General features: G+C 42.0%; 1 protein-coding gene across 7 annotated transcripts in view; it reads right to left on the minus strand.

The window, feature by feature from the left end:
- The window catches only part of LOC139635998 (protocadherin Fat 4), a 77,464-nt gene that overhangs the window by 7,728 nt on the left and 57,020 nt on the right, over positions 1–12,716 (minus strand). For all 7 annotated transcript variants that reach the window (XM_071503630.1, XM_071503632.1, XM_071503627.1 and 4 more), the window contains 12 exons: positions 11,547–11,680; positions 10,439–11,389; positions 8,714–8,842; positions 7,673–7,828; positions 6,867–7,047; positions 6,644–6,777; positions 4,459–5,406; positions 2,474–2,599; positions 1,598–1,849; positions 1,412–1,510; positions 918–1,090; positions 8–159 (listed from right to left, as the gene is read on the minus strand). In XM_071503630.1, coding sequence (XP_071359731.1) covers positions 8–159; positions 918–1,090; positions 1,412–1,510; positions 1,598–1,849; positions 2,474–2,599; positions 4,459–5,406; positions 6,644–6,777; positions 6,867–7,047; positions 7,673–7,828; positions 8,714–8,842; positions 10,439–11,389; positions 11,547–11,680 — 3,435 coding nt within the window. The remainder of the gene's footprint in view (positions 1–7; positions 160–917; positions 1,091–1,411; positions 1,511–1,597; positions 1,850–2,473; positions 2,600–4,458; positions 5,407–6,643; positions 6,778–6,866; positions 7,048–7,672; positions 7,829–8,713; positions 8,843–10,438; positions 11,390–11,546; positions 11,681–12,716) is intronic.

Raw genomic sequence — 12,716 nt, forward strand, 5'->3', positions numbered from 1 at the left:
GACCGACCTGTGGAGTCCAGAGGAGGCCGACCGTGGTCTTTGGCCATGGCTGTCAGCCTCAGCATTGTGTCCTCTGTGACATCAGCAAGGTCAGAGGTCAAGGTCACTGCCCCGCTTGTATTGTTTAGGGCCAAATATGGAGAACTTCCTTCAGAGAAACTGTAACAACAGCGAGCAAACAACAAACTCAACATTTAAATATGCTAAGATACTAAACAAATACACTGAAAATCACAACACAACAAACCACGAGAATAAACTGTCAAATAATCAATTACAAAATATTTTTACATTTATAAAAAAAATAATTGTGTACTGTGCAATTTTGTCTCTCAAGAATTTCTGATTTAATTGTCTCTTAATCAAGATATTCTGGTGTTGTTATTACATTTCTACAGAGAGAAAAAAATATTTATTGATGCCACATTTGACTGATTAAACTGAGCTGTGACTTGTTCACACATTTGAGTTCATTTGTTCCCATGTTTGAATTCATTCAAGTAATTAGTTCCCATGTTTTATCACCACATTTGATTAATTTATGTGTACAAGGTAAATACACACAAGATAACTGGTCTGTTGTGCTGGCTCTCTACAATTATCTTGTGCGCAAAAATGAACAAAAACTTGGGAACAAATTAATGAAAACTTGGGAATAAATTGAATCTCGTACAAACACAGTAGCATTTCAATCACTCAATTTTGTAAAAAGAGGCCTCAACATCTTTCTTCCTGTCTCAGAAACTCCAGGGCTCCAAAATTTAATAACAACACCAGATTATTTTGATTAAGAGACAATTAAATCAGAAATTCTTAAGTTAGTGCGGAAATGTAAAAAATCCACTATAAAGCAAAAATAAAAAAGTGTTGGAGCCAGGGAGTGTGGATGATTTTACAGTCAGCTGATCTGATCTGACCTGTAGGTGATGAGCGAGTTGTCCCCGCTGTCTCTGTCAGTGGCGGACAGCGTCAGCAGCAGCTTCCCCTTCTTGGCGTCTTTCAGCAGGATGCTGCTGACGTAGCTGCTGGAGCTGAACTCAGGTCTGTTGTCATTGATGTCGGTGAGGCTCACTCTGATAGTGGTGATGTTCTGGAGCACAAGGTTTAGTTTAATACACACATTTCATCTTTATTCTCGACAGATAATATGTTGTTTAAAAGTTGTATTTTTCTGTGTTACACAAAGTAAGAATCAGGAAGTTTATGTGAAACTATGATTTTCAAACTTTCAAGGAGTTTCATTCACTCATTTCATTGATTTACATCATCAAAACATTATTTTGTCACTTGCCTGGGACCTATTGTGCTGAAAACACTCTGAGCAACAGATAAAATACCAAATGCACAGATAGTGTTTATGTGTAACTTCAGTAAAAATGTCAACATGAACTTGTGACTGTGCGTCTCTCACCTCTCTCGGTGGGCTGCCTCTGTCTGCAGCCTTAACAACCAGGTCGTAAGTTTCCCTGCTCTCCCGATCCAGAGGCCCAACAGCCAGCAACGTCCCATCCTGCAACACAACACACCGGGTCTGAGGCCGAGCGCTCACACAGTCCAGACTGAAAAACATCTCCACAATCTCGTCTCTCAGCCTCACCTCTCTGAACCTGAAGAGCGGGTGAGGCGAGGGGAGGGAGAGGGTGACCTCTCCGTTCAGGCCGAGGTCAACGTCTGTGGGCACGATGGTGAACACCTCCCCTGGACTTTCCTCTGAGTAGTCTCCCTCAGGGATCCACAGGGGGTCTGGGATTTCTGGGAACTGTGGGGCGTTGTCATTGTAGTCCAGGACGGTGATGTTGAGCTGAGCTGTGGCGCTCAGACCGTCGGGCACCTGATCCACCGCCACGACCTGAATACACACACCGAAAACACTCAGCTGAGCAAACACATTTTACCTCCGTCCTCCAAATAACAAAAAGCAAAAAGTACAGTTTAAAAAAAACAAAAAAACAAAAAGAAAATAGAGTATTTAGCTGTTGGCCAAAACCAGACATTTCTGAATCATATGTTGGATAAATTGAGACTGAAATTGAAAAGAAATGAACAGTATGAAATAATGCAAAAATCAAAAACATCAATAATTTAAAAAACTAAATCAAAAAAATAAAAACTAAAAAAATAAAGATGTTATTAAGTTTTTGTATTCATATATAACCGTCAAAGTGTTCCTTCTTTTTTCTTTTAATTTGAAAAGAAATGTTTTACAAAATTTTACTTAAATTTGTGAAAACAAAGTTTATCAAACAAAAATAATTAATAATAAATTACATTTTTAAACTATACTGCAAAAATGCAATATCAAAATATATAACAATGAAGTGTATATGTATCAGGAAGTGTCTTATTTTGTTTTGTCTGGTGACCCTGACGATGTTGACTGGTGTGTGTCTTGGAAGCCGTGCTCCACAAAATCTGGTCGTAGGAGAAAAAACAGGAGATTGTAAACATATTTATGCTGTTGAAACGTTTGTACCTGTAATATGTAACTATCCTTAGTCTCTCTGTCCAAGGCAACGTTCTTCCTCAGTGAGACCACACCTTGATTGTTAATGTCAAAGGTATCATTGGCGTAGAGGAAGAAGCCATTGGAGAATCCACCCTGAAGAAGAAATAAACATGAAGGGTGTTAAATCAGAGTTAATCATCAGCAGGTACAATACTTATCTGAACCGTAATAAAGTATAATCCAAGAAATGATCCCTAAAAATTACTGTCAGCATACGGAAGAGGTGCAAAGGTCCAGACTGGAAGGACGTGTGATATGTGTTTTCACCAGATACAAATGTCCTTAAATCTATATATAATGTTCGATAAAGAAACTGCTTCTACAGAATACTGGCTCTATTTCACCAAACACATGAAGTTATCAGTGTCAACTAGCAGACGAATCAATAATCAGCTGTTTGTTTTTTTATTTTGCAATATATTAACTGTCAGAGGTTGATGTGGAAATAACTAATGAGATCTTTGACAACATTTTGGGTAGAAATTCATTCATTTATTTAACAGTGGCACCCTGCAGTGCTGCTGACCAGCAGCGGTGCTGAGGAGACATGATGAGCAATCAAGTCAACTCAGTTTTATTCATATAGCACCAAAACAAAACAGAAGTTATCTCAGGACACTTTTCATAAAGAGCAGGTCTACGCTGTACTCTTTAAAACACTATTTACAGGGACACAACACCCCCCCCCATGAGCAAACACTTGGGGACAGTGGCGAGGAAAAACTTCCTTCAACAGGAAGAAACCTCGAGCAGAACCAGGCTCATGGTGGGCGGCCGTCTGCCTCGACCGACTGACTGGGTTACAAAGAGATATACATCATAATAAATAATAACAACAACAATGATAATCATAGTAGTAGCAGTTGGGGTGGAGCAGGTGATGGGGGCAGGAGGTCTGCAGTCACAGGTCCAGAATCTACAGACTCTTCACACCTGAAGAGCAACAGGAGGAGAGAGAACACAAAACTACAGGAGAGAGAAGACGAGTTAGTAACATGTATTAATGGGATATGATTGAGTGCAGATGGACAGGGAGATGAGGAGAGAGGAGCTGGGGGCATCATGGGAAGCGCCCCGGCACTTCAGTCCTGATGCCAGCCCTGACTATAAGCTTTATCAAAGATGAAAGCTTTAAGGCTCTGAAACACTGAGAGAAGTCTGAGAGCTGACGGCTCTGCCTCCCATTCTACTTTTTGACTCAAGGTTTAATTACAGCTACTTTAAAGGACTGTGGTACGTAGCCTGTTATTACAGACAGGTTGATTATATCTAGTAAAGAAGTGCTGGCAAAAGGTAAAACCTCCTCAAGCAGCCGAGCTGGGATCAGATCTAAAAGACAGATTGATGGTTTAGATGAAGAAATCAGTGGTTAGTTGGTTCAGGTCGATGAGAGGAAAACAGTTTCACAGCTGTTCTGTTTGTAAGAGGAGGTGGCATGAACTTGTATGTAGCACCACACACTCCTGCCAACAGAGTCACGCTGTTCATGCCGACAGTCGCTGATGCACCAAGAAACGACAAACAAAGGCAGGAAGAAGAAAACTGTCCTCCACGTGAACAATGTACGATTTAATTTGAAGGACAGATACTGATAAACTAGAGATGCTTTTACCTTCTGCCAAGGAGGTTATGATTTCACAACACCACCATTTATTACTCATATTAACTCAGTGTTTATGAGTTTATTCAAATCTGGCAGAATTCCTCCTTGTAAAAACCCCTAATTTAGGACAGGATGTCTACATATATATTTTCACCGGTCTGACCACAGTGTACCAGTGTGTGTATTTTGCTGCTGATTACAAAATTTTAATTATCAAGTATTGTTAAGATAAATATGTTTGTGCAGTTGTAATGGAGGTAGGTCGTAAGCACCACAACTGCACACAAAGAATCTGCTCTTGTTTAGAACCAAATAATTTCACCCCCCAGACACAGGTGATGCGACTCACCTCATCCCTGTCAGTGACCTCCAGGGTCAGGATGGATGCACCACTGGCCAGGTTCTCGGGGACGGCCACATCGTACCTTTCCTTACTGAACTCAGGTGGGTTGTTGTTGACGTCCTTCACTTTCACCACCACAGAGCTGTTTCCGACCAGAGACGGAGTCCCCCCATCAGAGGCCTGAACCATCAGACTGTACTCCTTCACCTCACTGTAGTCCAGAGGCTGGACCAGCCGCAGAGTCCCGCTGGAAGAGTCCAACTCAAAAACAGCAGGGTCTGATGAGGGACTCTGCCGGAAAATACTGTAAGTAACTCGTCCATTTGGTCCTTCGTCAGGGTCCACAGCCGATACTGTCAGCAAGCTCGTACCCACTGACTGTGTCTCTAACACTTCAGCCTGATACTCGGCCTCGGAGAACTTTGGGACGTTATCGTTGATGTCGGACACTTGGACCAGCAGGGCGGCTGTGGATGACTTGGCTGGACGACCCTGATCTTCAGCCACCACCAGCAGGTTGTACTCAGCCTTGGCCTCTCTATCAAGTGCACCAGCCACACTTACCATCCCAGACAAAGGGTCAATAGAGAACCTCCCCTCTCCTGCTCTCAGCGAGTATCTGATCTCTTTATTGAAGCCGCTGTCTTTGTCTGTAGCTGGAACAGCCGTGACATTGGTTCCTACCTCTGCGTCCTCTGGGACTGATTTTGTGATGGGACTGGAGGCAAAAACAGGACTGTTGTCATTGACGTCAGTGACTTGAACCTCCACGACAGCGGTGTCCCTGTTGTCCCCGTCAGAGATGGAGATTTCCACAGAGTAGTTGTGTGGGGCTTCATCGTAGTCGAGCTTCACCTTTGTGGAGAATTCACCACTGGGGGAGATGGAAAACTTGTCGGCCTGTGTCTCAACTCGGAGAGTCCCAGGAATTTCTCCTGTTGCAAGGATACCAACCTGAATGCATAAAGAAAAGAATCAAGTTATTCACTGTCAGGTGTTCGTTTCATTTCCAATCAGTGTCCTAAAAAAGGATTTACAGATTCACAGGGCAGCACTTGTCTAAACCATCAGGCTACAACAACGACAAACATGTATGTTTATCTTCACACTTCTCTCTGTTTGCTCAAATAAGTTTGGAACAAATGAAGTGAGGTGCTGAAACTTAAAAACTGAAATCCAAATGCTGGATGATTTTTTTTAATCTCATTTCCAGCTAAGCTGAAAGGTGTGTTTGGAATAAACGTGACTCCATATAAAGTCAAACCAAAGAGGCGACAGACGCAGATTTGTGGTGTAAAATGAAGCAAAAACACGTCTGCAAGAGTTGAAAATGATTCAGCTTGAGAGAAAAAATTTGCAGTTCTCCTGAGGCTTTATGGACTCATGACCTTAAAGAAAGAAGAGGAGAGAGAAACTACAGATATCCATGGTCCACAGACGGTTATCCCCCCAAAACTAAGGCACCAACTTGAATGAAATTTCCTGCAGAGGTTTGTGATCCCCAGAAGCAAATTTGACTTGTACCTCAGAAAATCCGTAACACTGCCATAAATGATGAGAACTAAAAATGTTCATGCTCCCCAGAGGATGTCAACTTTTTGCTTTTTGCTCTACAAGCGTTTCATTTGTACTTTTTCTTTTACCAAGTGGACATTGTTGGATATCCCTGTCCTCATGACCTTTTGTCCTCCATCAGGGAAAACTTCATTTGTATCCTCACTAGTTTTTGTATCGTGCTTTATCCCCTGTGATTTGCTGGCCTATTTCTACAGTTACCCAACACAAGAGAGGAAGAATTTTAAGTCAGCAGCATTTTACAGACAATAGAGACCAATAAAGACTGGCTTCAAATTTTATTGTATTGTTAAAGTTAGTGGAGGTTAAATGAAAACCTGTTTTGAATATCAGTGGTGAAGCAGGTAGATGAGATGATCTGTAACATTCATGTGATAATCTGTGGCACATGGGAGACGTTTCCCTTGAATTAGCTTCTGGCAGGAAGGTTGTCTGTCAGAACATACTGTGCAGCCCCACAGGGTCAAAGCAGGTGGTTGTCATGGGTGAATGGGTCCAACATAAGACTTTCAGCCAGGACACTGGGGTTCAAGTTAGGGACCAAAACTACTTGAAGCTGCCTTCATGGCAAACTTCTCCCACGTGATCGTCTGTGTTCATTTGCAGAGAAGCTCACCTGCAGGATCACTGTTCCTGGGTCTCTCTCTTCTTCTATGATGCCACTGTAGGTGCTCTGTGTGAACTGTGGTTTTGAATCTCCAACAGCAAGAATCTCCACCTGTGCTGAGGCGAAGCGAGACACTACGCCCCCTAGAGGGAGATACGGGAATGACATTATCAACACCTCACTGAGACTTACTGTACTGAACTCAAATGGAAAAAAATATTGCTGACACTACCATCTGTGGCCGTGATGAACAGTAAGAACTGCAGGGGTTTATTTGCTTCCAGTGGAATGACTTTGGTCAGTGTGATGGCTCCTGTGTTTTCATCCATAGAGAAGTAGTCGTTTTGATTCCCAAAGCCAATTGAGTATTTGATCTGTCCATTCACACCTGCATCTGGGTCTTCTGCCTCAACCTTTGAATCCAATCATAGAGAAGAGAAACATCATTAAACATGAACAGTTTTTCTGGTATTAGCCTCCATCAAGGGAGGTTCCTAAATAACTTGCACATCCTCAGCTGCAGAGTGCCTACATTAATGTTATATGTTACGGACCACAAAGACAAACTCTATAATAATAATAATAATAATAATAACAAAAACAACAATAACGATAAATTCGATTTTAAGAATCTTTCACATAACTCAAGGACAGTTTACATAAGGAAAACTATCAAAAAACTATATGAATGAAAAAGCTTATTGGTAAACAGTAATACATATGGAAAGAGCATGGCTTTATTATTATTATCATTATTCAAATATTTGTTTTCAATTTTCAGAACATGAATTGTCAAACAAACCCTTTCCACACAGTTACAAACACAAACCAAACCAGCCCACATCTGTCTCATGCATAAATATAAAATATGGAGGGAAAACAAACAGGACATTTTTTTTTAACTCAATTTGTTCATGACCAACTTAGAGCAAATTAGCAGCTATAAATCTTGTTTACCCATAATTATGTTGCATAGCGTTGCCTATTGTTTTATTTGTGGAGACAGTGAACAGCAGACCTCCTGCACAGACTCCTCACCTTCACTAGCAACATCCCCTCTGTTTGGTTGGAGTAGATTTTGCTTGTGTACTTGCTGCTGGTGAATTCAGGGCTGTTGTCGTTCTCATCCAGAAGAGTTATATTCACATTTGCCACTGCAACGTGGTTTGGTGGTTCTGTCTCCCTCGCTTCAACCTTAATGATGGACAAGAGAAAGACGTCTCAGGATGTAACCAGGGCTCATATTTATTTATCAACCATCTCAAAATCAGTCCTGGGAATTGGTTGAAAGTTGATGTAGGACTAAAAACCGCTCCTACCACAGAGGAGGACATGAAAGTCAATTTTTTGTTATGAACCTGGCAAGTAGTAAAAGTTGATCATGTGACCACATGACCATAAAACAGGCATTTTTATGCCTTTATTAGACGGGACAGTGACGACAGACAGTGACATGCAGAAGAGTCTGGCTGACTTAGAATCAAACTGGGGACTCCCTGCTCAGGACACTCGTACTCATGTGGTATGCGTCCTAACCATCAGGTCACCCTCTATATGTTATTTTAATTTAAACAATTTACATCCTCCGGCAGTGTATGTGTATGTTTGTCCCATCATTGTCCTGCTGGGCAGCCCCTGCAGCTCTGTAGCTCTAAGAAACCACCAAGGAGATTGGACAAATTTGCTATGTTAAATTGGGTAAAATTACTTTACTACTCCTTAATCTGGGAGTATCTAGAGAACCTAGGTAGAGTCACGAATGTCCCCCACTCAGAGAAAAACCTGCTTTTATGTTCATTTGGTCCATTTAATCATCTGTAATATCTGTATATGAGAATAACAAATTTGATTTGATGTTATATTGGGATATGTGACCATTATCATCCATTAAAAACCAAATCAACATCTAAATAATGTATCAAACAAAAATAAATTATTGACAACTTGCAGAAAGTCAGTGGAAATATTTGAGCAAGTGGGTGTTTTACTTTTTGATTTAATGTATGAATCTTACATAACGATGGGAGGAATCTGTCAAAAGCCACACTTCAGTATGGGTGTTAGGAGATTCTACATTACCTGAAACATGATCCCTCCTGTGGCTTCTCTGTCCAAAGCTGTGGAGTTTTTCACTCTGATCGTCCCATCAGGGCCGATTGAGAAAGGAGCCGATTCTGGAATGATCCGCAGAGTTCCCACAAACCCTCCCTGTGGACGGTTAAGGAAACGGCGAGAATAGCATGTCTGTCAGGGTAATGTTAGAGGTTATGACCTTATCTTCAATTTAGCTGACTTCTTGTTGGGATTATCATCTCCCCCTTCTGGTCGTGAGAGTAATTACACAAACACTGTTGACGCACACTTATGACGTAGGTCTACAGGTGAACTCGCCCACATTCCCCAAGGAGTAGTCTCTTCAAGTTTTTGCTTTTACAAATACCAACTTTTCCAAGAGCAGTAATGCAATATCCGTGTCCTTCTCTTCTTTCGGCGCTCTCCAACGAGGAGAAGATGGGACTGAGCCAAGCACAGTCCCGGGACAAGACCTAAACTAACTTGCCTTGGACATGAGAGCGCAACCAACCGTGCCGTCATTCCACTTTGATCATGCACCAACCCAAATCCCAGAGCTGGTGTTGGGTTTTTAGATTTCATCAGAGACATTAGTTACCTTTCTTCCCAAAATGATGATCAACACTAGCTAACTCACTATTGCTGCATAACACTACTACATTTACTCTACCTATCCAATCGATTATATAGGTAGAGTAAATGTAGTAGCCTGCTCCAAATATTTTACAAATACCAACCTGTGCAAGAGCAGTAAGGCGACATCCATGTTTGCCTTTGGTTCAGTCTCTTCTTTCAGCGCTCTCCAACGAGGAAAAGCCACACCAACGGTAATCTGTCAATCACTTTCTTTCTGTATTTCAAAATCCTTCTTCCGAACACAAAGATTCTTCTTCATGTGGAGCATTGGAAACTTTTTCTTAGACACTTCCTTGGTTTTTACGCTCCGTCTCCAGTGTTACAGTTGCTCTCCTCTACAGGTCTGGCAAACCAATCATTGCTGGTTGACGTAAAACGCATCACTATCGGTGAGCTGGTACGGAAATTCGTGTGAAATACAGAGAGATTTACCTGGCACTGACACCGGCTTAATCAGCATTGTGTGAACATGCTTGGCAACTGCTTGAATGTAATGGCCGATCATTTATAAGTCAGACACTCCCAAAAAACCTGTACGACTGTGCCAGTTTCATCCATGTACAGTATGTTGCAACTTCTGTGGCATTTTGTCTGTTGATATTTTTTATGGATATAATTTGGTAGCTAGCAAGCTTTGTCGAAAGATAATCTACCTGAATCTACTGTCAGTGGGCATAGCAACGGACCTATTTGAATCTCTGAGCAAATCAATCAGAGATGTGAAGGGTGATAAGAAGTTTGGAACCTGGCTACCCTGAACATTAACTTCCATGTAGTCTGAGTCAACACCTCTGTGGTGAAGGTCTTGACTGTTCGCAGATCAAATGCAAACCACAGCCTCTAGTGATGAAGTCCCAGGACATATCACAGTGGACCTCTTCCTTGAGACAATTTCCAGCTGTACTGTTGCTCTTCTACTGATAAATCTTGCAAGTTTGCAAGACCTCAGGATAGTGTTTGAAATCAACAATACTTTTTTCCAGTGATGGTATTCATTTATATTATTCTTCTCTACTGTCAACACATTTTCATAGTAATACAGTTAATACAGTACCAGAGTAGGACCGGGTGATTTGCAGGCTGTGTGTAACTCACCTCATCCCTGTCAGTGACCTCCAGGGTCAGGATGGATGCACCACTGGCCAGGTTCTCGGGGACGGCCACATCGTACCTTTCCTTACTGAACTCAGGTGGGTTGTTGTTGACGTCCTTCACTTTCACCACCACAGAGCTGTTTCCGACCAGAGACGGAGTCCCCCCATCAGAGGCCTGAACCATCAGACTGTACTCCTTCACCTCACTGTAGTCCAGAGGCTGGACCAGCCGCAGAGTCCCGCTGGAAGAGTCCAACTCAAAAACAGCAGGGTCTGATGAGGGACTCTGCCGGAAAATACTGTAAGTAACTCGTCCATTTGGTCCTTCGTCAGGGTCCACCGCCGATACTGTCAGCAAGCTCGTACCCACTGACTGTGTCTCTAACACTTCAGCCTGATACTCGGCCTCGGAGAACTTTGGGACGTTATCGTTGATGTCGGACACTTGGACCAGCAGGGCGGCTGTGGATGACTTGGCTGGACGACCCTGATCTTCAGCCACCACCAGCAGGTTGTACTCAGCCTTGGCCTCTCTATCAAGTGCACCAGCCACACTTACCATCCCAGACAAAGGGTCAATAGAGAACCTCCCCTCTCCTGCTCTCAGCGAGTATCTGATCTCTTTATTGAAGCCGCTGTCTTTGTCTGTAGCTGGAACAGCCGTGACATTGGTTCCTACCTCTGCGTCCTCTGGGACTGATTTTGTGATGGGACTGGAGGCAAAAACAGGACTGTTGTCATTGACGTCAGTGACTTGAACCTCCACGACAGCGGTGTCCCTGTTGTCCCCGTCAGAGATGGAGATTTCCACAGAGTAGTTGTGTGGGGCTTCATCGTAGTCGAGCTTCACCTTTGTGGAGAATTCACCACTGGGGGAGATGGAAAACTTGTCGGCCTGTGTCTCAACTCGGAGAGTCCCAGGACTCACACCAGTAATTTCGAGGAAGTTAACCTGAAGAAATAAAGTTAATTATCCAACCTTTTGCACAACTGTGAGTACTTACTACTAATGGACTTTGGGTGTCAGATGGTATGTAAGGTGGTATGTAAAAATATCTGCCAGTATAGTTTGAAAATGACAGTTTAAAGCAATTCACTGCAAAATTTACCTTAAGAATGAAAACGTCTGGTTGCTGCTCTTCTGTTACGGTGCCGTGGTAGAGTTTTTGTAAGAACTGAGGTTTTGCATCACCAGGAGCAATAATGTCCACCTGTGTTGAGGAGGAGCGGGATATGGTTCCCCCTAGAGGAAAGTATCACAGTGACTTGTCATACTGAATGTGATGAATCAATTTTACCTTCCCTCCCTGTAGTTGCAGGTAGTTGGGATTGTTTATCACAGTTATCTAGCTGCTATTACCCCTATTATCTCCCAAACCTTTTGCGTGCCATTGCAGAATGAATCATAAAAGGTGGAAAAACAATGCACACTTTCAAGGCAGGGAAGGTATTTATCATGTCAGTCAGTACTCAGAAAGAGTAGTTTTATGAAAGATGAGATTTATATTTACACATCTCCACACACTGAACCAAATTACTGTGTGAAGTGCTGGGATTGTTGGATCATTTCACAAATTTGCTAATATTGCCAAACGCAGCTCCAGTTGATTTGAAAGGAGATTTCTAGATACTGTTCAATGATATAACAACCACTTCCTTCGAAGCACACTGAGACATTTATAGTTCTCTTAGCCCAGAACTTTTATGTCTATGGATAAGATTGCTAGCAATGAAATATAAGTTTTATCACTCTGTGAAGAGCTTTCGTTTCTACATAAAGTTCAGTGTCCTCCAATCAAATGTAAACAAATGACATGCTCGTCTTAAGATGTTAACCCTGGGTTTACTGTGAGGCACGAAAAGAAAAATGTGATATAAACTTAATCTATCCCTCCTATGGTTTGGTGAAAGGTTACCCAGGTCTACACGTTGTTAAAGGCATTGTTAGAAAATGTAGTGAAGTACTGTAGAGAGTTTGAGTGAATAAGGTATGCTTTTGAGACCATACATTTGATACTGTCAAAGGTGAAGTGGTTGATGTGACTCCACTGATTGAGGTGCAGTTTTTTAAAGTTTCAGCCCTCAGAGAGCAAAGTATTCTGCCCTGAGGTAGAGATACAGAACACATTCCAAGAAGTATTGTTGTGGCTTAAGTGATTTAGTTCATATTGTCTTTTTTAAAAAGCTGAATTATCATAATCGGGATAAGTGATTCTTAAATTTGAATAATTGACTCAATAGGGAAGTATTAGGTAGTGCTGGATACTCAGAGACATGTT

This window comes from Trachinotus anak, unplaced genomic scaffold (genome assembly GCF_046630095.1).
Source record: "Trachinotus anak isolate AG129_WGS33_773 ecotype Australia unplaced genomic scaffold, CSIRO_AGI_Tana_v1 ptg000019l, whole genome shotgun sequence".
Classification (NCBI taxonomy): Eukaryota; Metazoa; Chordata; class Actinopteri; order Carangiformes; family Carangidae; genus Trachinotus; species Trachinotus anak.